Source organism: Hippocampus zosterae, chromosome 9, assembly GCF_025434085.1.
Source record: "Hippocampus zosterae strain Florida chromosome 9, ASM2543408v3, whole genome shotgun sequence".
Taxonomy (NCBI): domain Eukaryota; kingdom Metazoa; phylum Chordata; class Actinopteri; order Syngnathiformes; family Syngnathidae; genus Hippocampus; species Hippocampus zosterae.
Genome location: NC_067459.1, coordinates 10,413,533 through 10,439,143, shown reverse-complemented (window position 1 = coordinate 10,439,143; position 25,611 = coordinate 10,413,533). Strand labels below are relative to the sequence as shown.

The 25,611-nt window shown below is 42.0% G+C and overlaps 2 protein-coding genes and 1 long non-coding RNA gene across 4 annotated transcripts in view; 2 read left to right on the top strand and 1 right to left on the bottom strand.

Annotated features, from left to right (window-relative positions):
• The window catches only part of LOC127607482 (potassium voltage-gated channel subfamily D member 3-like), a 58,951-nt gene extending 54,652 nt beyond the window's left edge, over positions 1-4,299 (top strand). For both annotated transcript variants that reach the window (XM_052075840.1, XM_052075839.1), the window contains 3 exons: positions 594-686; positions 769-1,022; positions 2,532-4,299. In XM_052075840.1, coding sequence (XP_051931800.1) covers positions 594-686; positions 769-1,022; positions 2,532-2,757 — 573 coding nt within the window. In that variant the 3' untranslated portion in view covers positions 2,758-4,299. The remainder of the gene's footprint in view (positions 1-593; positions 687-768; positions 1,023-2,531) is intronic.
• Positions 4,300-7,590: 3,291 nt separating this feature from the next.
• LOC127607503 (uncharacterized) lies at positions 7,591-11,438 on the bottom strand. Its single transcript, XR_007964088.1, has 2 exons — positions 11,356-11,438; positions 7,591-7,831 (listed from the first exon to the last, which is right to left on the bottom strand). It is a non-coding gene; the product is annotated as an uncharacterized LOC127607503 (long non-coding RNA).
• On the top strand, positions 11,425-24,871 carry inka2 (inka box actin regulator 2). The gene is made up of 2 exons (XM_052075847.1): positions 11,425-11,673; positions 21,932-24,871. Exons 1-2 carry the CDS (start codon positions 11,425-11,427, stop codon positions 23,045-23,047), a joined length of 1,365 nt encoding a protein of 454 aa, XP_051931807.1. The 3' UTR covers positions 23,048-24,871.
• Positions 24,872-25,611: the final 740 nt, after the last annotated feature.

Below are 25,611 nucleotides of genomic sequence, written 5' to 3'. Positions count from 1 at the left end.
AGCATCAAAGCTTGATGCCATTGAAAGGAGGAATGTGTTCATGAAGAAGCTGCCATGTGCCTGAGCTCACGTTCTTCCAGTTGTGTTCACGAGTGTGTGGAATGTGAATGAGAATCCTTGCGGTTTGATCGCCTGCGACTCAAACCCTATGAGTACATGTGGTGGGAGACAATTAATTTGTTCCTCATCTTAGTTGGCAACGCCCAAGCCAAGTCTTTTATATATATACAGGTATCTATCTATCTATCTATCTATCTATCTATCTATCTATCTATCTATCTATCTATCTATCTATCTATCTATCTATCTATCTATCTAAGATATCCTTTATTTGTCCCATACACACACACACACACACACACATACATATATACATATATATATATATATATATATATATATATATATATATATATATATATATATATATATATATATACTGGTGTACTGTATATACACACACACACACACGCACACACCGTATGTGTGTGCTGACTCGTCAGCCCCCATGGCCCTTGACTTCGATGTAAAAAAACAAAAGACTAAGATTGCTTTGTTTCAGTTTATAACACCTGCTAACTTTGTTCAATCAGGGTACAAACACAGGTGAGCAGAAGCTGCCCAAGTCACCGTGTCTTTTAGAGAGCCAACACCACCATCTGCTGCACTGTCTGGAGAAAACCACTGTAGGTGCAACGCTTCTAACTTTGGTCCTCCCCTGCCTCCATCTTCATTTTTGTCAACATTGTGATATGTGTTCTCTCCCAGGCTCATGAGTTTGTAGATGAGCAGTTATATCAGCAGAACTATGTGGAAGCTGTGATGCAGAGCTTCCCCGCCGCACGCAGAGAATCCGTGAGTAGCCGTGACACAGCAACGCCGACCTGCTGCGGCCGAAGGTCCAAGAGGAACACGACCTTGCCCATTGCCGCCCTGCAGCCCGGAGTCAACCAACAGGCCCCCTTGCAGGAGCTCAGCGCCATCCACATCCAGTGTGCTGATAGACCATCGCGCTCTACCAGGTCAAATACACCGGCATGAAACAAGAGACAAAGGCCTCAGTGCTAACACCTAGTGATGCTCTTTTGCTAATGTTAACCAAGTCATATTTTTTGGTGGAAATGAATTTAACAAAATTCGAGACCAAGATCAGTAGAGCTAGGATTGCTATCCCAAATTTCCGCTCTCTGAAGTGGCATTGGGGCCAAACAACATGCTCAAAAAGGTGCCGTTAATGCACGAAAATAATTTTTCAACCGCAAAAAGATTGAAGAAGAAAAAGAACCACAACAAGTTTTAGTTGTAATAGTCATCTTGCCACCTAATGTGTGACGTACGAGTTCAGCTTGAGGCATCCGCCACAAGGATTTACTATTTAGCAGTTATTGGCAGGAAAACTGACCAGAATTCTACCTTTGGCATCAATGCGACTCGGGATTCCAGTTAAAGTAAACCATTTTAAACTAAAAAGAAAAACTGTTTGATAGTTAGAAGCGTACATTTTGAATGCAGCCGGAACTCATTAGCTACCGTCAACACAATTAGGCAAGAGGGATTTTGGGTGCTAGTCTGAGCTCTCAAGTCACAGCTGAACATAAGTTACTGGATCAGCCAAACTATGAAAATAAGTGACTTAGATCCAGAAAAATACGGTATTTATTATTCACGTATATTTTAAAAGATTGATTCTTGTACTGTAATACCACAATACAGTATATTAACATAACGTATTACTTTTTTTCACTTGGGGGGGGGGGCGCGATCCTCACATTCTACACAGTCGTGGTCTCTGTGAAGCGGGAAATTTGCGTGCCTTTCAAAGGGGGACCGGGCCTTTGGCTAAAGCGTTTGTCACTATGTGCGTAGAGTGACGCAGTCAGTTGAGGTTCTCAGTACATTGGCTAAGAACGTGCTTGCATTTACAGTGGTGTTCACAAGAGTAATTGAAACAGCACCAATGTCTGTCTATCTTCCGTCTATCCTCAACATCTGTTGTGGATTACAGTTGTTCTAACGAGCAGTGGTATTAAATTAGCCAACAAGGTTTACTTTCCCATAAACGTACTGCCTGCAGTAAACCTAGTTAAGACAGTTTTTACTTTGCAATGGGCACATGGCATTTCAGCTTCTTTAAGTGTCAAATGAGCCCAAACTTTCACAATATCTCGTACCACAATATAAGGAAATTCAGTATCCTTGCAGAATTTCATTTGTCATACTTTTATAATGAATGATGCATGTATGTTAAAAAAATAGGTCTGGTTATGAAGTCTCTTCAATAGAAATTAATGGGCAAATGTGCAAACTCATGTGGACACATGTTCTTGGAAAAAAAAAATCATGTCCAAACTGTGCATTATCTTTGAGTAAAGAGACTTGTTTCTTAACTTCTATTCAACATTCAATTAAAATCAAAATGTAAACACTTGAGAACAAAAGGTTCACTTAAAAATGCACCAAAATAGTATATAATAAGTGTACAATAGCATGGATAGCATATACTGTAAATAATGTGGTTTGTTTCCTTGTAGTCGTTCAAAACTGAACCTGAAGTCGGACCATGTCGGGAGGCTCAACTGTAAGGGCGGCCGAATCACTACAGCCATCGTCAGCCTCCCGTCACCCCCCGCCCTGACCACGCCAGACAGTGACAACCTCCGCGGTGCCCCCACTCGCAGGCCGCCGCACCCCTCCCCGGGGCCCAGCATCCAGACCACGACCAGCTCGGCCAACGTCGTCAAAGTGTCGGCCCTGTGACGCTTTTAGCCGCGGAGACTTTTGTAAATATGTGATGGACACATTACAGTGGAGGCTTTGAGAGACACTGTGGTGCAATTAGCACATCAGTCCAGCGGGTGGCGCTGCTCAGCTTCTACAAAGTCTACTTCATTAGTTCAAAGAATGTTTTATTGTCTAAAAAGTGTTGACTGTGTTGACTTGAATTTATGTGTGTGCGTGTGCGTGTGCGTGCGCGTGCGCGTCATCAAATGGCCTTTTCTTTGAAGCGCCTCTGCAACTATTTCATGGTAGGACCCCCTTTTCTCATATAAAGTACCGGTACCTGTTGTTCAGGTCAAAACTACAAGCCAAATGCATGAAACTGAGTCAAATGTGTGGTTTAGTCCTTCCGTGTCTTCTACTTCTATTGCTTCTTTTTCTTCTTTTTTATTTTCACATTCCATTTGCAGTTTTGTAAAACTATGTATATGTGGAACAACCCACTCAATGAATGTCCTGTCTGAACAAAAGTCGTGAGTTACTGTTGCATCTACTGAAAGTCAAAAGGGTTTTTTTTTTCTTACACTGTTTCTTGTCAATCCAATTGAACCAGTATAGGCACAAAAAATACCTGTTCTAACTGGATATTGTTTAAGTGTGTGCGAGTGTGCGCGCGCGCGTGTGTGTGTCTTTGTGTGTGTGTGCGTGTGTGTGTGTGTGTGTGTGTGTGTGCGCGCGTGCATCTCATTGGCTACTGTCTGCGGCGCAAAAACACAACGATTTCTATTGGTCCAGAATGGTGATATAAAGTGAGAAAATGTGCATAATCTGTGAAGGGGCATTTTGTGTTCCATGTGTTTATCGTCCCCCAAACATCCAGATTGTATGTATGTGTGTGTGTGTCAGGGTGGGGGGGCGGCTCACCTGTTTTCTGAGTTTTGGGCAGGTGACTTTCGGAAGCTCAGCTTTGATTGGTCATTACCTGAGCCATCATTCATTCGACATGAGCAAAATGGCCGCCCCGAGATGGATAAAAACAAGTGGACTTTGCTGCTTAAGTGATGTTCCACAAACATAATATTAATCAGAATACCGTGTTTAGACCATCGGCTGCATGGAACATTGTTCTAAAGAAATGTTTTCAGTTGACTTCCCCATTAAGGCCTTCTTCCTGAGGGAACAACATATTTAGCCATGAAACGAGTAACTGATTTGCTGTTGTGTCAGAGCCCGTTTTGTCAGTGTTCAGCACAAGTTTGTTTGATTTCATACAAAAAAGGTCATTTTTAGTATGATTTCTAACTACGAGAAGACAAGTGACATTGTTCAGTATAATTGGATTCATTTGTGTTGCATTCCTGTGTTACGGTAGGAACTCGAAAGAGAGAAAATATTGTGACAAACTGCTTGAAAGTAACCCAAATATGAAACTACACGATTGTTTTTGTAAAATGCAGAAAAGTGATTAAACATCTGCTCGCCTGTCATTTCTGTGAAAGTCTTGGCTTGGATGTTTGTGCTGCTGCTGTTGTCTGTGTGGGTGGGTGGACATGAGTGTGGGACCATTAAAATCTGCTGCAATTGTCGAGATTTGTGTCTTCTGTCTCGGTTGGATCACAACTCATAATAATTATAATAGTAATAATAGTACCGTAATAAATATGAATACATTAAAAAAACATCAATATACTGCTGTATTATTCTTGATGCAAATTATTCATCATACAGCAATTTTTAAAAACGTCAATAATTAAATTATACATCCATCTAAAATACTAAATTTTGTTTAAAAAAAAAGTGTTAAATTTGAATATAAGTAAATAATGTTTTCTGACGCTGAGCCATGATTGGTTGTTACCTGAGCCCTGAGCAACTATGATGTCATTTTCAGTCAACAAAATGGCTGCCCAAAAGCGGATGGAATTTACTGCTTACCTTATATTCTCCACACGCAATATTAATCAGAATGCTGTCATTGGACTGGTGGGGCGCATAGAATATAAGATTGGAAAGGAAATTTAGGGGTTGACGTCCCCTTTAAGCGTGAATACATTTGCAGCTAATAAAAGATGAAGGTAAAAAAACATTTTGAATGGTTGATTCATGCTATATTGAACTGGTTAACACAGAGGTGGGCAAACTACGGCCCGCGGGCCAAAGCAGGCCCGTTGGTCTTTTTAATCCGGCCCGCCGAAGGTTGGTCCACAATTAAGGTTCAATGTGAATGATTGCATTCAATTCAATTGGACTTGTAATGACAGGCATTATACCGCCAGGTGGCGCATTGACTTGAAGTTGCAGAACAGGGGGGGGAGAGCTTTTCGACCACCTAGTACCTCTGTATTAAGGGTGTGGAAAATAATCGATATTAATCGATACATCGATGCGCACATGCGCGATCCGAGTGCATCGGCTCATTCACTGGGTACGACGCGATTGACGGGTGAAATCGCGATTCATCACGATGCATTGATGGGTATCGGTAAAATCCGATTTAAGCGCCGTTTTATTCATGTTAAACGTCACCTAAATGCCCTTTCCTAGGCGCAATGAATGCACCATCATTGCTTTGCGTTTTGTGTTGAATACGGACGGTAGCCGTGCGTCACATATGGAAGTTGGCGCAAGCAGCAGCGAGGAAACTACTATATTTAATGCAGCCGCAACATTCAAATCTTATGTTTGGAAATACTCCGGCTTCGAAAAGAAAGACGGAAATCTTGATAGAACCTCCGTGATTTGCAAAGAATGTCGCACTAACAAGCCATACAACGGCAGAACCACAAATATGCAGACCCACTTAAAACGATGGCACCAGATCACCGACAAGTTTCCCTCCCGCACCCCCGCTTCCCCGCCCAGTTCCTCGTCGGACACCGGAGAAACTCTTGGTAAACCAGGTCAGGATCAGAAAAAAATTGCCCCTTATTTTGGGAGTCCCCTTGCAACTCACTGTGACCGCGCAATGGCTATAACTAAGGCCACTGCTTATTTCATATGCAAAGACCTCCAGCCTTAGCGTGGTGGACAACAAGGGTTTCAGACAGCTCGTGCACGTTTTGGAACCCAGGTATCAAATACCAGACAGGTCTGTGTTCACTTACAAACATATTCCCGATGTGTACAACAAAGTGAGAAGTGAGATTACTGTGTCGCTGAACAGTGCGCAAAGAGTTGCACTTACAGTGGATGGGTGGACATCTTGCGCTATAGATTCATATATATATATATATATATATATATATATATATATATATATATATATATATATATATATATATATATATATATATATATATATATATATATATATATATATATATATATATATATATATCCATCCATCCATCCATCTTCCGAACCGCTTGATCCTCACTAGGGTCGGGGGGGGTGCTGGAGCCGATCCCAGCTGTCTCCGGGCAGTAGGCGGGGGACACCCTGAATCGGTTGCCAGCCAATCGCAGGGCACACAGAGACGAACAACCACCCACGCTCACACTCACACCTAGGGACAATTCGGAGTGTTCAATCAGCCTGCCACGCATGTTTTTGGAATGTGGGAGGAAACCGGAGCACCCGGAGAAAACCCACGCAGACCCGGGGAGAACATGCAAACTCCACACAGGGAGGCCGGAGCTGGAATCGAACCCGGTACCTCTGCACTGTGAAGCCAACGTGCTAACCACTGGACTACCGGGCCGCCCTATATATATATATATATATATATAATTATATTTCATATAAGACACTCAGTGAGAATAGTCTGTGTTTACACTATAGCAACAGCTGTGAGTCTCAGGTGCCAAATTGTTTACATTTTCTTTGCACAAAACCCAATTGTGAAAGGGCTTAAATAAGTTGTTTTACAAGTTCTACTTTTTATAAGGAATAAAGTGGTATCCTTTTTGTAATACCATACTGAATTCCATCTTTTTTAAAGCTTTTTTTCTTTGCTTATTTGCATCATGTTTAATTGCACAATATCGCAACAAATTGCATTGTATCGTATCGGATCGCATTGATTTGAACTTAATGTGTATCGCATCGTATCACATCGTGACGACGGTGAAACGTATCGCATCGTATCGCCAGAAAATTCCATGTATCGTTTAAGTATCGCATAGCTGGCAGTGCATCGAGATGTGTATCGAATCGTCCTCAGTGCTGAGATTCACACCCTACTCTGTATCGCTCTACTTCTACTGGTCTGATCACAACTCATCTGCAGCAATGCACAGGCTAAAATAAGTAATCAACAACACTGTTGCCATTTTAAAAAAGTATATTAATACAGTGCTATCATATTTTTGTTCTGTTGATATTTGATATGGACTGTCAACAAATGCAGTTTTTTTTTATGTACCATAGCTCGTGCTGACCTGGCCCTTCTGTCAAATTTGAAAAGTCAATGCGGCCCCCCGAGCCAAAAGGTTTTCCCACCCCTGGGTTAACATATCGGCCTCACAGTGCAGAGGTGCAGGGTTAGATTCCGGCTCCGGCCTTGCTGTGTGCCGTTTGCATGTTCTTCCCGTGTCTGCAAAGGTTTTCTCCGGGTACTTTCTCCTCCCACATTCCAAAAAACATGCATGGCAGATTGATTAGGTACTCCAAATTGTCCCTAAGTGTGATGGTGAGCGCAAATGGTCGCTTGTCTGTGTGTAAGATTTACAACTACATTGTTAACATGAGTTCTAATAGTATGGATTAATTCTTGAGAGGCATTTATCAACAATACATAATTATTAGAATTGTGAATTAAATTCTCCACAACTTTTTGTCCTCCAAACATGCTGGGGCAGTGGATTATTGTGAACACTAGATGACAGTGTCGTTGCACTCATGCTTCTGCATAATTTGAATCCACTCTAAAACGAAGGTACAGTGTGTATGTTTAAGTATGACAGTGACATGAAAAAAATAACATTGAGGCTGATGAAGGGTTTTCCCCAGTATTGGCGTCCTTCCAAATTGTAAAAACTTGCATATCATGTTCACTGAAAGAACATTTTCCATTTCTGTGTTTGTCCTGATGTGCACTGCGATTAATTGGTGACCAGTCCAGGGTGTACCACTCTTCTCTTGCCCACATCACCTGGGATAAGGTCCAGCTCACCTGCAAGTGAAAATGAGGCCAACAGTTTAAGAAAATGCGTGGATGACATTCCTGGTTATTTTTTTTTAACTGAATTCAGATCTGTTTGAGATGACACAATGTAAACACAAGATGCAGAAAGCCCATTGAACACACAGCAAAGCTACTTATTCATATTTTACAAAAAAAGGACCAGTTGTGATTGTCTTGATAATTTGTCATTCACGCACGCGATGCAACATTTGAACGACATCATCCGTAGCCAAGGCGGTAGTATAGCGATGAAGTCACACTTCAGTGATTCACATGATCTCCTCACGTGCTACTTCTGTATCTGTCTGGCTAGGTGTGTTGAAAAAGTGCAGACTTACTATACCACAACTGCATTTTGTCATCTTAAATTCTGTATACCAAGTGGTGTTCATCTGCCTCAACTAATTGTGCTAATAATAGCCCGATACTGTGCACGAGAAGTGCAACTACTGTCAGAAGGGATAAAAGTTCCGGACACACAACTAACATTTGGAGCACACACACTTATCTGGAGCCTAGCCCAAGGGAAGTGTGGTCCATCCCGGATTTAGACAAACCATTTGCATTCACAACCATGTACAATTAAGAGTCTACAGTGAACAAAAAAATACAAAGAACATGCAAACTCCATGAAAGAAGGCCTGAGCTAAGATTCGAAACACGGACTTCAGAGTTGTGAGCCAAATGTGCTAACCATGATTACACTGTGCGACGTGCATGCTGCCATCATAACAAACGTGTACAGTATTCCGTATTGTTTTTTTGTCCTTGTACTGTATTTGTTTGTCGACTGAGGTGCAGCGAGTTGTGTTAGAGTGTGTGTGTGTGTGTGTGTGTGTGTGTGTGTGTGTGTGTGTGTGTGTGTGCGTGTGTGTGTGTTTTTGTACATTTCCTGCCGCCTTTGTGTTGTGACAGCTGAGCGGAAATGAACGCATGCACTAACAGCAGCTGCAGGCCGGATGATTCTTATGCCACACTGTGATAGTAAGAGCTAGTGTGACAGTTTCAGTCTCCTTATATATACAATGTATGTGTGTGTGTGTGTGTGTGTGTGTGTGTGTGTGTATGTAAAAAAAAAAAAATCCTCATCTCACCCCTCGGGTGGTGTCCGTCCCTCATTCAGCTCGGGTCCTCTACCAGAGGCCAGGAAGCTTGAGGGTTCTGCGCAGTATCCTTGCTGTTCCCAGCACTGCACATTTCTGGACTGAGATGTCCAATGTTGTTCCCGGGATCTGTTGCAACCACTCATCTAGTTTCGGGGTCACTGCCCGAGTGCTCCGACCACCACAGGCACGACTGTCACCTTTACCTTCCAGGTTCTCTCCAGCTCCTCTCTGAGCCCTTGGTATTTCTCGAGTTTCTCATGTTCCTTCTTCCTGATGTTTCCATCACTTGGGACGGCTACATCCACTACAACGGCTTTCCTCTGCCCTTTATCTATGATCATGATATCTGGTTGGTTCGCCATTACCATCTTGTCAGTCTGGATCTGGAAGTCCCACAGGATCTTCGCTCTGTCATTCTCCACCACCTTTGGAGGTGTTTCCCATTTTGACCTTAGGGTTTCCAGTCCATACTCCGCACAGATGTTTGGGTAGACTATGCCAGCCACCTGGTTGTGGCGTTCCATGTAGGCTTTCCCTGCCAGCATCTTACACCCTGCAGTTATGTGTTGGATCGTCTCAGGTGCCTCTTTGCACAACCTACACCTTGGGTCTTGTCTGGTGTGGTATATCTGGGCCTCGATGGCTCTGGTGCTCAAGGCCTGCTCCTGAGCAGCCAGGATGAGTGCCTCTGTGCTGTCCTTCAGGCCAGCCCTCTCTAGCCACTGATAGGACTTCTTGAGATCGGCCACTTCAGTTATGGTCCGGTGGTAAATCCCGTGTAGGGGCTTGTCCTCCCATGGCGGTCCCTCTTCCAGCGCCTCATCTTCTCAGCTTTCATTCTCGCCATGATCTTAGCTTTCAGGTCAGTTGCTGCCTCGTTCAGCATTTCATTCATTGGGGCTGGCCACCCAATCTCATCATCTGCATTCATTGGGACTTGCCTCCCAATCTCTGGTATGACCTCCTCCTCTGATCTGGCAGCCTGGGGCCCTTCACCTTGGAACCTGCGTTGTACCTCATCAATCTCAAGTTGTGACAGCAGTTGCCGTTTGTGGATGTTGGAACACTGAGCTACTAGTTGTTTCGCGGTCAACCGTGACTGTGGGTTTCGAAGTAACCATTTAGCCCACATTCTCTGCATGTAACCCCTCTGACTAGGGTTGCTTGAGTAGTAGCATTCCAACAGAGCCATGTTATCGCATCTCGCCCATCTCCGCTTTGTTCCAGTAGCCCATTTTTCATCAAGGTGCTCTGGTTCCCCAGCACCTGACGCAGACCTTGTTTGGCCGGGCGACGTCTGAGCCGGCATGTCATTCGTTTTATTGTCTCTCATCATTGTATGAGGTAGGCATTAGCGTGAAGGATCTTGCCCAAGGACCCACACTGGATGGTGTTCTGTGCTCATTTTTGCCCCAAGCGGGATTCGAACCACCGTCTCCCGTATGCCAAATATATATATACATATATATATATATATATATATGTATATATATACACACACACACACACACAATATAAACAGTTGTATTGGAATATCATTTTAGATTCAAAAGACGTGACCGAATACAATCGTTTGGCTTTGAAATCTATCAAGATACAAAGGTGCTTATAAATAAAATGTATTGGAGCCTATCCCAGCCGTTTTCGGGCAGTAGGCGGGGGATATACCCAAAAATCGGTTGCCAGCCAATCGCATGAGCCAAAGCATATCGAATCGTAATCCCAGTCGAATCGAATCGTTCCACTTTCAACTCGCGTGTACACGCGCACACACCATCCCTGTAAACCTTTCGGAGCGCCAACCTGTATAAATTACCAAAATAAAATCCTTATAAAGAGCAAAAAATGCTTATAACATACCAAAGCATTTTATATGTCAAAATAACGGCAGAAAAAAACCCCACGAAATTTTCAATGATATTTATCTCCATAATACAATGTCTGGTTAATGTCTAATCATCATTCTACTTAGTGGCATTACTGTGTTCAGAGTTGTATTCCTGCGTTACTTTTTGGAGTTGGTGAAAAAAAAACCCAGAAATTTTCAGAATCCGTATGATTTGTGCGATACGGCCATTTACGTAAGATTCACCACAAAATCCGTATGAACTATGGCTAAACCATATGAGTTGACAGGTATGACACGCACACACGTACACGCGTACAAGCACGCGCACGCGCGCGCACATACACACACATACACACACTTATCGTCACGCATAAAAACGTAACTGGCTAACTCATCTTTTGTCTTTCAGATCGGCATTTTTGCAACAACTGTATTGGACTAGCGAGAGTAATTTCCTGCAAAAATCAGACGTTGCCAAATAAAACCTATGCACACATTCTCGCATATAGCCTATAACACAAAACGGAATTGCTTTATTTTCCCTCGTGGTCACTCACATGAACACAATCCCACGCCCACGAGGCTGGCTCAGAACTGTTGGAGAAGCAACTGAAAGTTCCCCTTGAATGGACGGACGCACGCGCGCGCGCAAGCACGCACAATTCGTCACTCGGCGTCTGACTCGTTTGGCGTCACACGAGGGGAGGATTTCACAGACTTGTCTTCTGGTCTCCCCCACGCTGCTGCTGCAGAGCAAAGATCTCAGTCACGATGCGACACGTTGCGTGACATTTGGCGTGTTTTTCTCTATCCAACACGAGATGTCAAAGAAGAAAAGCATGGACGTCTGTCTGCGTAGACTGAAGCAGGAGCTGGTATGTGTTGCCCTTTTCCTTTATCACACCACCCGTGTGCGTGTACAAGTTATGCATTACGGACAATAATATCCGAATATGCTTTGATTCGTGTTTGAATCAGCCACTGCCATGATGCACGTACTGGTATGACTTCCAACCTAAATAGAAGTCCACGCTTGCTTCCTTTTCAGTGTTACTTAAATATACTGCTCAAAAAAATAAGGGAAACATTGAAACAACACAATTTAACTCCCAAGTGTTCCCTTTTTTTTGGCAGTTTCTTTCCAAACGAATATATTGATATTACTACAGTGTTGTGTCATTGCATTTTGTTTACAAAAACATTCACACATATTTATTTTTAAATATATTTATTTAAAATTATATATATATATATATATATATATATATATATATATATATATATATATGTATATATATATATATATATATATATATATATATATATATATATATATATATATATATATATATATATATGGGCGGCCCGGTAGTCCAGTGGTTAGCACGTCGGCTTCACAGTGCAGAGGTACCGGGTTCGATTCCAGCTCCGGCCTCCCTGTGTGGAGTTTGCATGTTCTCCCCGGGCCTGCGTGGGTTTTCTCCGGGTGCTCCGGTTTCCTCCCACATTCCAAAAATATGCATGGCAGGCTGATTGAACACTCTAAATTGTCCCTAGGTGTGAGTGTGAGCGTGGATGGTTGTTCTTCTATGTGTGCCCTGCGATTGGCTGGCAACCGATTCAGGGTGTCCCCCGCCTACTGCCCGGAGACGGCTGGGATGGGCTCCAGCACCCCCCGCGACCCTAGTGAGGATCAAGCGGTACGGAAGATGAATGAATGAATGAATATATATATATATATATATATATATATATATATATATATATATATATAATAAAACAATGTTTTTTAAAATAAAAAATAGAGACACTTTGTGAATGACCCATTAATAGCCCATGTTGTATACTATGAAATGATACAGTGCATAGTATTAATACAATATAATGATGCCTTATATGATACACATTTATATGAACATGTAATAATTTAAAATTATTATTTTTATTTTAAGCTTTTGTATTTCATTTATGGTATTCATTTTTGTTCATCACTTGGTGTGGTGAACATGTTGATTTATTGCATTAACTTTATATGGTGATCCATAACTGCCAGTTTAGGGTGTACCCGGCCGGCCTTCTGCCCGAAGACAGCTGGGATAGGCTCCAGCACGCCCCGCGACCCTCGCGAGGATAAGTGGCCGGGATAATGGATGGACGATACATCCATACATCGCATATCAATTCAATTTGTTTCTCTGTAAAATAAATGGAGATCACGTAATGAACCATCCATCCATTTTCCTTATCCTCACAAGGGCGTGCCTATCCCAGCTTTGGGCAATAGGCGGGGTACGCCCTGAACTGGTTGCCAGCCAATCGCAGGGCACACACAGACGAACAACCATCCGCGCTGACATTCACACCTAGGGACAATTTAGTGTGTTCAATCAGCCTGCCATGCATGTTGTTGGAATGTGGGAGGAAACCGGAGTACCCGGAGAAAACCCAGGCAGGTACGAGGAGAACATGCAAACTCCAAACAGGAAGGCCGTAGCCGGAATCGAACTCTACACCTCTGGCCTCATAGGCAGACGTGCTAACCAACATTTTTCAATTTTTTATTTTTTAATATCACATCATCTAGTTATTTAGTTGGTATTGGTGTTCTATTTTAAACCAGAAATCACAATGTCACTGTTCCGTCAGCTGGGAGCAAACTGATCGTACTCGAAATCACGGACAGTAAAAAACATGCTAACTCATCATTTTTCTCCTTCACTCACTCACAACTATTCTCTTGCCAAGTCTTATTTTAACTCCACTCTCCTCTTGACTACACGAGTAGACACTTGAAGGGGTCAGCTGCACCCGCACCCACGCAGCTTCTAAGTTCAAGGATCAAAAGTGGGTGACCTGACACCACCCCTCATAGATTGACGCAAAAGGCCCTTACAACCTCCTATCACACATCAAGTGTTTACACGTTCATAACATGTTGGCCTTCATGATGCGCCTCGTGATGTCACATTGTCACAGTATATCCACTTCACCCTGGCATCAATTTCTTTGTTGGAGCAAGAACCCTATTGAGTTTGAATTGATTTTTTTATACATTATATGTGACACCAGATGGTTGAAATATACCTCCATTCATTTTCGACATGGAGAGTCCTCCTTAGGGTCAAAATAATTGAGCCGATCCGGGCTGACATTTGATGTGATAAGCGGGATCCACCCTGAACTGGTCACCAGCCAATCACTGGGCACCAAACACCCACATTAAATTGATGATCTGTCAGAGATGGCCCATATATGACTAATGAGCTGAATCTATTTTTTTTAATAATGAAAATTATTTTAACTTGCATTTTCAGTTAGATCAATTTGATTTGGAGAAATTAGTATGTAAAACTAACTACTTTATAACCGTCCCTTAAAAATAAGCAATATGGCCACACCCCAACCTCCATTCCCTCCATGTCTTGGTGGGAGCCACAGGATGGACCGGAGACTATTCATCCATTCACAATCAGTGTAAATGCATTGTTAATACTGTCAAAATAATGGGGATCAATAGCCCCCGAAATGTATGTAGATATCTCTACTTTGGCCCACATCAACCTCTGAAAATATCAGAAAACCATTGGCCTTTCCATGGCTGACTTAAAAGAGCAAGCCTATGAGCAGCCTATGTGCAGCTTAGTTGCAGATTTTGTCACGTCTGTCTGTTTTCTTTCAGAAATCTTCCAGATACTCAAACACAATGGGTTCTGAGCAGCTTTTCATGAGCTGAATTGTTCATCGGTCCATCCATCCATCCATTTTCCGATCCGATTTTAGTGTTCCCATCATTTTTAAAGACAGAACTACTTTTTGTACCAGTAATGTTGTTAGATTGAGTTGATGTTGCTAGTGGGGACAGCTTTGGGTGACAAAACAGGAAGTGATGTATTCTCCTATGTTACGAGACTGAGTTACGCATTTGTCCATTCTGTATGGTCAGTGAGAACGGAACAGAGTGAAACACTTTTGAAGTACCAATGTTCAGCCCACTCAAAAATCCCTTTCAAATTTAAGCCACTGTGACATTATGCACAGTTTGCACATGGTACTTCATTATTGGGAAATGAAATATCGTACTAAATGATTCGTGAAATTGTATTGCGCATGAATGTAAAAGAAAAATCTACCTTAATACATTTTAAATAAATACAAACTGTACTTGGGAAGGCTTTTATTTTTTTTTTGGGGGGGGGGGGGTTACCCATAGAAGAATCTCTGCCTTCAGGCATTAAAAGGAGTACAAGTAGAATGAAAAACATTTCTCAATGTGGGATTACAGTTAAGATGGTAATGTAGTTTCAAAATAATTTAATGGCCTGCTGGAAAGCTCCACACTGTATTTTGTCACGCTTCATCTTCAAGATGTCTAAAAACATGTGTTATGCTTCAAGAACGTTTGTGACTTGATTTGTAATCATAATCACCACAGATAGATTTTTCTGAGGACATTCACATGATTTTTTTGCCACAAATAATGACCCCTCCAACACTGCAGGGGTCTTCAAGGTCTTCAAGAGTTAGCTTTGATGTGATATAAGAGGCAATGTGGTCAGTGTGCTTTATCCGGTGGTTTACATAAAAGTAATCATGACCCCCTCAGGCAGACAGCCGGATGTACTGTACTGACTTAGTCTTGGTGTAAATGTGTTCTTCACACCTGTTCCACGGCATACCAATCATCACATCCTATTGAACGACATAACTGTAAGTTCGTTTTTTGGTTTTTCATCCAGTTTATCGCCAAGGACATGAGCAAAAAAAGGACTTTGGACGTTTGAAACAAAAGCTAGAATGTGTAAACTTGTGAAATGAAGTGTGATAAAATGAAAGCCCTGCAATTTGCTGGCAACCAGCTCAGAGTGTCCCACGCCTGCTGCCCTAAGACAGCTGGGATAAGTTCCAGTACGCCCCGCGACCCTTGTGACGATAGGTGGATCAGAAAATGGATGGATGGATAAAACGAAATTGTAGCAGTTGCTTGTGTAATTGACCTTCAATCTTATTTTGTTTTGTTTTTTAAGGAAATGGCCAAATTGACATTAAAATGACTGTTTTGAACCAAATGGTCTTTCCTGTGTATTTTCAGGTGTAGGTTTTTGAGGCTTCGCTTAACTTGCGTCTACACAAGACAACTGTTTACCAAATTTAATGAAACTGGTGTTGGGTGTCAGACCTTTGGACAAATTCAGGTTTGAGGCATCTCTGGAAATGATCCTAAAATGGTTGCTTCAAACCAGAACGGCAGACTTCCTCTGTCTTTTCTGGCATAGGTTTTTGGTGCTTTTTGTACGGCTACTCATGATAGACAAATAAAGGATATCTTATCTTATCTTATCTTATCTTATATCTGCCAAATTTCGTGGGGCGAAATGGAACTGACTTTGAGTGGCTGAATTTTCAAAAGGATCTGTAGGACAAGAGCCTCTGAAAATGATTCCAAAACAGTTGTCTCTGTTTTTTCAGGCATAGGGTTTTGAGATGCTTTGGTGGGTCTACTCCAGGGGTGTCCAAACTTTTTGCCAAGGGGGCCAGATTTTATGTGGTAAAATGTCGGGGGGCCGACCTTGGCTGACATTCTTTACATTGAACAACAATATTGTTCAACAAATTTTAGTAAGCCAGTCTGTTTCACATTTCCATTTTAATTTTAATTTCAACAATCTTAAGAATTTCTTTTGGTTCATTTGAAACAGGTATATCACATGCAACTGCTTATTCACTTGACTTTTTCTTAAACAGAAGTCTCCTGAGTGCAAATTGATTGATTTGAAACATAAAATGTATCACCATGACTTTTCAATAGTCACAAACCCTTTGACTCAAACAACAGGGAAATGAGCAAGCAATACACATATCCACAACTGCAAGGATCATTTGGAATATGACATATCAGTCAATATAAACACGCAGTGATGTCTTGTTAACTCGTGAGTGATGCCCTCTAGTGTCTAAATGCTATTACTCATTTAGTGAATGCTATTACTCATTTAGCCACTAGAGGGAAGCAGTACTCTATGAAACATCACTCACCAGTCTACGAGACCTCAGTCAATGCAACACGTGTTCCATTGCACCCAACCTGCGGGCCAGACGGCACTGATTTTATGACAGGGGCCGAGGGCCGGATGAAATTCGACCGCGGGCCGGATTTGGCCCGCGGGCCGGACTTTGGACATGCCTGGTCTACTCACAACAAACATGTCTACCAAATTTCACCTAGCCAAGTGAAACTGTCTACTGCTGCGCAGTTTTTCTCAGGTTCAAAACATGGACATATAGAAGGTTATTTTCATGTTTATCTGGTTGGACGTCACCAGGAGGTCTGAAACAAGCTTCACTTGTTCAAGACACAACTGTTGCTGCCTCACACTTTTATTTGCCTGTTGATGTTGACCTTCCCACATATAGAGAGACCCTCTGTGTATGTGCTCCACAGAAGCCTCCAATCCTGTGTCCTTGACACCCACACACACACACACACACACACACACACACACACACACACACACACGCACACACACTTACACAGCACCATTCATTTTTAATGAGCCGGCCGGAGGAGCAGGAAGGAGTCTGATAACCTCAATGTTATAAAGCCCCCCCACCCCCACCAAACAAACAAGCGTTTCATGTGAGAGCCACACAGGAGGTGGTTGTGTGTGTGTGTATATATATATATATATATAGAGAGAGAGAGAGAGAGAGAGAGAGAGAGAGAGAGAGAGAGAGAGAGAGAGAGAGAGAGAGAGAGAGAGAGAGAGAGAGAGAGAGAGAGAGAGAGAGAGAGAGAGAGCAAAAAACAAAAAAAAATCTGTAGAAAAACATGCTAGAACATCTGAACTTTATTCGAGAGAGAGATGCGTGTTGCCTTGAGTTGTACATGTCTGAATGTGAGTGGCAGCACAGTGGTTGACTGGTTAGCACGTCCACCTCACGGTTCAGAGTTTCAGTATCCAGCTCCGGCCTCCTTGTGCAGAATTTGCATGTTCTCCCCATGCCTGTGTGGGTTTTCTCCGTGTACTCCAGTTTCACATTAGAAAAGCATACATTGTAGGTAAATAGTGGTCATCGGTGTGGCTGTCAGTGTAAATTGTTGTTCGTCTTTGTGTGTCCTGCGATGGGCTGGCAACCAGTTCAGACTGTACCCCTTCCGACTGCCCGATGACATCTGGGATAGGCTCCAGCACGCCCCGCGACCTTCATGAAGATAAGCAGCGTGATTAATGGAGGAATAGATGAATATGAGTGGTTAATTTTGAACCCAGTCACATCCCCAGCCAAAAGTGCAACCACAATATCACAGCAGTTTAATTTTACTTCTGCTCTCAAAATGATTTATTCATTTTAATTTAGTTTTTCAGCTTGTTGATCACATTTATGGTCAATATGCTTTTCCATCCATCCATCATCCATTCATCCGTCCATCCATTTTCGAATCCACTTCTCCTCACAAGTGTTGCGGGCATGCTGAAGCCAACAAACAAACAAACCGTGCACCTCTGCACTGTGAGGCGCATATTCAATAAGCTTTTGAAATGTTTAATCTGATATTTGAACAGAGGTGTATAAACCTTTTAATGTCACTCTGTCATATATGCTAGTATAAGATGAATTAATCACCAGTCACCGTTTGAATCATTCAAACATGATAAACTTTATTTAAATGCTGCCAAGTCTCCACGCAGGCATTTAAAAAAAAATCTCATCTGAACATCACTGGAGTGGACTGATGTTGCACCAGGGCAGTGAATGGCTTCCCCACGGCCTCGGTTTCATCATTGCCTTTAAATCGGACTGGACGGATGTTTCTTAACAAGCTTCTCAGGCTGTTGCTGCCTTTTAAAAGAAGCGAAAACATCTGCACTTCACCTTCAAGTCTTTTTAAACCAAATAAATGCCAGGCGGTTAAAGGTTGAAGAGGCTGACGTATTTGGGCCACTCGTTATAGCCGCGAGTCAGCTAACGTGCAATAATGGGGCTTGACTTTGTGGCGAATTGTGAATTATTAATGTCGACTCTTAAATACAAAAAAAGGGCTGTGTGTTGGCCTTCGACCAAGATCTTTTATGACTCAGTTGCGCCTCCTTTTATGAACTGAACATACTCAGCCAATGGTTACAAATTAATGGTGCACACACATCAGCATAATTATATATAAAACCAATAAATGTCAACATATATACAAACAAAAAAATTAACAGTTTTGTTTCCCAGTATTTGGAGATGAATGTGTGCCATTAGGCAAATATGTTAATGTTGTTTTGTGTTTGCGTTAAAATAATAGTGCATTTTTTTAATGTTGGTGCTTAAATCTTATATTTCAAAGTAATTGGTGAATTCTGTTGGATTGTAATCATTCTTAAATGTATTTTTATTACATTTTTAAAATACTGAATTTTTTTAAACTTAATAATTTTAAACAAATGAGTGTTGAAATAGTATTCCGTATTCTTGTTGAGTGAATAGTTCTGTAACATCATTATATTTCAAGAAAAGTCTTCTTTTATCAGCAAGGATGTTACATACAAATTTGCTTAATAATTACAAATTAAATTGAAATCATTTTAAATATGTTTTTGGGTGAAGATAAGAATTTTATATGGATTTTTAGTCTTTTTTCAATGCATTATTATTACACCCTTTGCTGAAAATAGTCATTTCGTTTTCTTTGTCATTTTAATCTTGCAACAATCAGGATTTTGAAATTATATTTTAAAATGTTTTCACTAAGTTCCATTATTTAGATTTTTTTTGTAATTTTTTGCTCTTGAATGTTTTCCCATGGCAACAATTTTGACCTGTCCTTGAGCATCACAAGTGTGTTTCTTCCCACATTACAATCATTACACAACATGCCCTCCTCTCACGGGGCTTACAGGTTTTGAGGGTGTGTGAAAGGTAGGGTGTCTGTGTGTGGGGGGGTGGGGGGGGCATCACAGTCACATATCACAATCTGCTGTTGTTACACATTCCCTTCAATCTTCCATATGTAAACATTTATAATTGAAGCCATAGACTCTCATCAACGAATAAACATATGGCCGAAGACCCCCGCAATTCCACCCCACTGACTCTTACTGCCAGGCTCTCCTCTTATTGTCACTCTGTTTCCGACTGAGTGAACCCCACTGCCCCCCTTTTCACTCATTTGGGGATAAATCCAGACAGCTCTGATTGGTTGCCCCCATGTGAGACTGCTAGATATAATACATGCATCCTCATGAGGGTCACTCATGTTGGTGCATGTGTGAGATGACTGTGACAGGATGACTTCATAGACGGTAAGAGGATGACTTGAATGGTATTTCATTATTATTGGAACTATTGAAATTACACAGTATTCTTCCGATGAATGAATCTCCTTTTCGGGATCTGAACACAAAGTCGGACATTTTTATGTGAAGTAGCCATTTTGGTTAAAATGCAGGGTTCATATCTAAAATTCATATCGAAAATTCTCCTGAATGAGCCCCAATCATATCTTGTAGACTTGATAGTTGGGCGATGCTAAATTGCCTACCTCAACTATCTAATGTGGTTGAAATGTAGCATTTATTTTTGAGGAAAACACAGGAAAATAGCTTTTCCACATTTGAATCATGTGCAACCGATGTACATGTTCAAATTAAGTAAATCCAAATGGCGGGGGGGTCAGCACATTGTGAAAAAAAAATAGCCCCTTGTACCAGTTTCACCAATGACGTGAAATTGGGAGTAGTGAGTAGGTGGCTAAGCTATGATCTTCAAATCCATGTATACTTTTGGATAGTACCGTATGTAAAATATCCATCAAATGGATCCATCAAATGGATCTTGGATTAAGACTAAACATGATGCTAGTGATTCACAAAGTGGGTCAAGGAGGGCAAATGATTCAGAACTTGGCCACCGGGGCATTTTGTCTGTCTGTGCGCCTTCGAGAGAAGATGTAGAGTCACATGACTCAGCCTCTAGAACAGATGAGAGCCAAAAGCAAAGAGGAAGAGTAGGAAGATGACAAGTGTATGATTACAGCAGCACCAGACAAAAAAAGGCATGAAAAACAACCTTGGCCTGATTACATTTTCAGCAAGTATCCCAATTATATACAGTAAGTTAGATGATCTGAAAATTGTCCATATGCTTTCTTTCGGATAACATGAAACTATGTGGAGCGGCCTTAACTAGCAGTCATAGCTATCGCCGACTGTACCAAGGGTGGGAAAGGTACAATAGCTTACCATGACATGCAAGTCGTGGAGTTATATTTTCAATTGGCCTGCAGCTGCTAATATGGACAAAAAATACAACTGTAACTCCTACTACTGTCATTACAAATAATAATATTGTAGTTATTCTTAATAATTCTTATAAAAATGTTGTTTAAAAAAATATAATTTAAAGAATGTTTTCAATAAATAAATATACTGTGTATAGATATTTTTTATAAAATGTAATGTGAACAACAGTAGCAAGTTTGTGGAAGGTTTCAATACTTTTTGTTGTAATCTTACTTTTTAAATCATGTTAAAACCAGTACATATTTTAAAAATAATGTTATAATACTTTTAGAATAAATATTTTTATTTCACTTTTAAGGTTTAAAAACGTTGTATTACAAGATGCAATGTTACTTTTTAAATGTTGTTAATCCAATAAATAAATGAAATGTGAATAAATAGATATATTTCATTAAAAATGTAGCTATTTATTTTTTTCTTGCGTATTGTAATGTGCAACAAGTATAATAGTGTGACATAGTGACATGAAGAGGCACAGGGTGATGCCTGTGCAGCAAACTTGAGCATATTTACAAATTGCGTGAGGGCTTTCTGGATTCAGTTTACATTCCAGCTCAGGGAAGAGCATACACTACCGTCGTGGTTTTGGTAAGTAAAGGCTGAATGAGATTGAAGAGGAAAGCTGCTCTGTCTTGCAGCTGTCATGGGTTGGATTCACTTTTAAATGCCGGTCACATGGGTCAACGTGGACGTTCAGCTAAAACAGCCTGTAGACCTGCTGTCATATTTCATTCTGTCAATTCATGCTGTTGTAATTGGATTAAAAAGAGGAACGGCTGGTGGGTCCAGTTTTGGAAACTGAAGTGGAAGTGAACATGTTTTGATTGTCATCACTCTCTTCACACTCCAGATGTCCATGAAGGAAGCAGGAGATGGCCTCCATGCTCAGATGAATTCCATGATGGGTGCGCTCCAAGAACTCAAATTACTTCAGGTCCAGACCGCTCTAGACAACCTCAACCTGTCAGCTCGAGGACGGAGACATCTGCAGGATATGACAATTTCCAACACAACATTCAGGAGTGCTTCAGAAGCGGATCCCAGGTTGCGCTTGTCCAACGGCCCCAGCACAAGTCCGGAGCTGTCTGTGGAGTTGTCACAAAGCAGATACAGCGAAGGGACAATGTCCATGTCCAGTCTGGAAATGGAGAGAAGCGAGGAAGGAGACCTCGAGGTTGTACCACGCAGGTGGTCGGGTTATGCAGCACCGCAGGTGGATTTCTGTGGACCCACGGTGGGGAACCCTCCACCCGAGCCCTACATGCAGCCTCCCAAATGCAACCAGCCAGTGGATCTGCCAGGCATCCTTTACAGCCTGTCCAGAGAAGGTCCGTCCATGGACAATGACTACTCCCAGGACAGCACAGACGACGCAGACGACTGGACTTCGTCCCTCATGAACCAAAGCCGCAATCGCCAACCCTTAGTGCTTGGTGACAATGTCTTCGCCGACCTCGTTGGCAATTGGCTGGACTTGCCAGAGATAGAACCGGAAGGAGTAGGGGAGGAAGAAGAGAAGACCGAAACAACGGTGGCAGAAGGGGGTGGCAACAGACCGGACACCCCAGCTCACCCGCTACACCTGAGCCGATCACAGGAGATCTGCAGGAAGTTCTCGCTCACGACAAACATCTTCAAGAAGTTCCTCCGAGGCGTCCGTCCCGACCGGGACAAGCTGCTGAAGGAGAGGCCTGGCTGGATGGCACCAGAGATCGCTGAGGGCGACCTGGTCAAGAGGCCTAAAAAATCGGTTCTAAAGAGTTCAAAAGGCAGCTTCTACCTGCCTTTCTGGGCCAGTGGACAGCAGAATAAAGGGCAGTCGGAAACGCATCCAAGTAGCCAAAACTACTTCCGACAGTACCATGAGAAGCCGTTTGCAGGAATTTACTTGGACCGGAGACCACCAGAAGGTAGACTGCGGAAAATGCATCCCTTGTTTGACTACAACACAGCTGTATGGGTCTGATGGCTGGCATAGAGACGGGCTCCACATTGTATCGACAGCAGGTGCAGACTGAATGAATGACTGTTATCCAAAACAGGAACGTCACACCCACAAGTCTGGTGAACAGCTTTTGTCTGACAATATGAAAACACTTAATGTCTTTTGTACATTTTTCATGTTTTCATTGACTTCTGGATGTCTGACTGGATCCGACTATCCCAGAAGATGGTACCTTCAAGAGTTTTACCAGACACTACACTCTTGGGTTGCATGGGTTTGTGTTTGCAGTGACATCGCTATATGCTCATTCAAACATTCTTTCAGTTTCCAAAATAGTTGTGAAACTCATGCTGTTTTTCTTACAAATTAAAACAGTTTCAAGGTGTTTTACAAACATGTTAACCTGTTTTTTTGTCTTGTCTCATGCAAGTCAGCCACAGTATATCCCACCCCATATACTACTGGGCCGATGGCATATCTTGCTAAAGGATGTTACTAGAGGATGGGGGGAGGGGGAGCAAGTGAGCTGCTATAATGACAACAAAAGCTTTTTCACCTTTGGAAGCAGCACTTCATACACAACACTGTGTCTCTGACTTTTGGACACGCTACCAAACATTAAAACCTCTCCATCAACACTGCAAGCGCAAAATCCCAGCGAGCAATCAAGGACCATGTGGCACCTATCAGAAGTTAACCTTATTCTTTGCATCCAACATAACTCCATGCTGCCTACCGTTTGTCTTTGGTGTGATAACACACCGGTTGAGGATGTGGGTATTCCTACATGATAGTGCCACCACATGATCGTGTTTCAGACGACCTTCGTTTGAAAGTGGCTGCGGACCTTTGCGCACGTCACGGGCGGAGAAAATCTCACACATATTTTCAAAAAAGGGATGATAATCAAATAGTTCCTTGGTTCAATGTCATCAGTGATTGGTGGGCAGGCTCTTAAGAGCCCAAATATATATAATCAAGCTATTAAAAAGTCCAAGTAAGTTAACCAACATGTCCGTGCCCCGTAAAGCAACAGTCTTTCATTCAAAGGATGAAAACTACAGACTAACCGTCTTTGAAACCAACAACCAACGGTGATTGGTTCACCATGCAAATAAGGAAGAGCCGAAACTGTTCAGAAATAGCCACTGCTGAAGTGATGAAGGCCAGATGTGTCACGATGACGCCTAATTTTCTGTGGCGCTCATTAGGGTCGCAGGTACATGGAGCCGATCCCAACTGACATTGGGCTAAGAGCTAATTATGGGTTACCCACCAATCGCAGGGCACATCGAGTATCGACAAACAACAATTCACAATTCACATGCACGTTCGCTTTTTTTAATTTTTTTTTTTTTAATGAGTCACCTTGGTGGACTTGTCGTCCATGTCTGATAAAACTGCCGCAATAGCTAAAACCCACAACATTTGACTGTTTTACAATACGTTGTGCTCAAGTATATTTGTTGAACATTACACATTTTTGGGGTTGGGTTACATCAGCCGACAAATTAACCAGTCGGACCCTAGTTCACGTGTGCCCCAACGTCCCAACTTTTGAGTTGCAATCTGTTGCATCGTTGATTTTTGTTTTTGTGTTGGTACGGGGAAATAATCCAAAACAAATCAGAAATGTGAATTCGAGAGTAGCTCATGAAAGAAACACAACCCACAGCCAGACGTTTCTCGCTGAACTAACCTGCTGTAGCTCATGACATTACTCACGAGGTCACTCACTGCCCATAAAGCCAACTCACAAATACTACAGTATGTGCAGTAATTACATTTGATGTAACCACTTCTGTAAATTCTCTTTCACTATGCTTTGTTAAAAAAAAATAATAATGGCATTCCATTTGATTAAAATGGGGAAAATCGATCTGTCATATGGAACATGTCAACCTAAAAACGGTTCAGAATGCTGGCTTTTTGACATTAGGCTGGGGACACAACCTGGATGGCGAGTGGTTCCTCCATTATTGGACCATCCCATCCTTGCATCATCTCGACCCCAGCAGGACATGAAGGCAATCGAATGCATGACTAGTTCACTTCAGTTACATTTCTAGCGCTGTTTTCTTTTTGCCAGCTGTCATGTCACATATTCTTAATGACTGCTTTGTGCGCACACTGAGTCAACTGTCAGCCCACATGGGCTGCTGGCAGAAAAGTGGGCGTGAGCATGGCATAACATGTAGCTGACTGCCATCTGCTCTTAGAAAATTAGATAAAGAATTAGACTGGGCCTATACTGTACTACTCTTCTACATATTACACTTGGACCACTGACAATTTTATAAATTAACAAAATAGTTTTGTCAAATTGACAAATCAAGAGGAACCATCAGGGATTAAGCCTCATTCTCTTGCCCAGTTGATCCATATGGTGCAGTCTCAGGATCCAGGTCACACCCACACCCACACACTCCCACACACACACACACACCCACACACACACACACACAAACGTTACAAAATGGCCTCATCCTAAGTGGATGTCACGTACGGTAATTGTTTTGTTTGCTCACAAGTGGGGAACTCTCACCATCAGTTTTGATGTTTTGTCTTTTTTATTAAGTGATAAA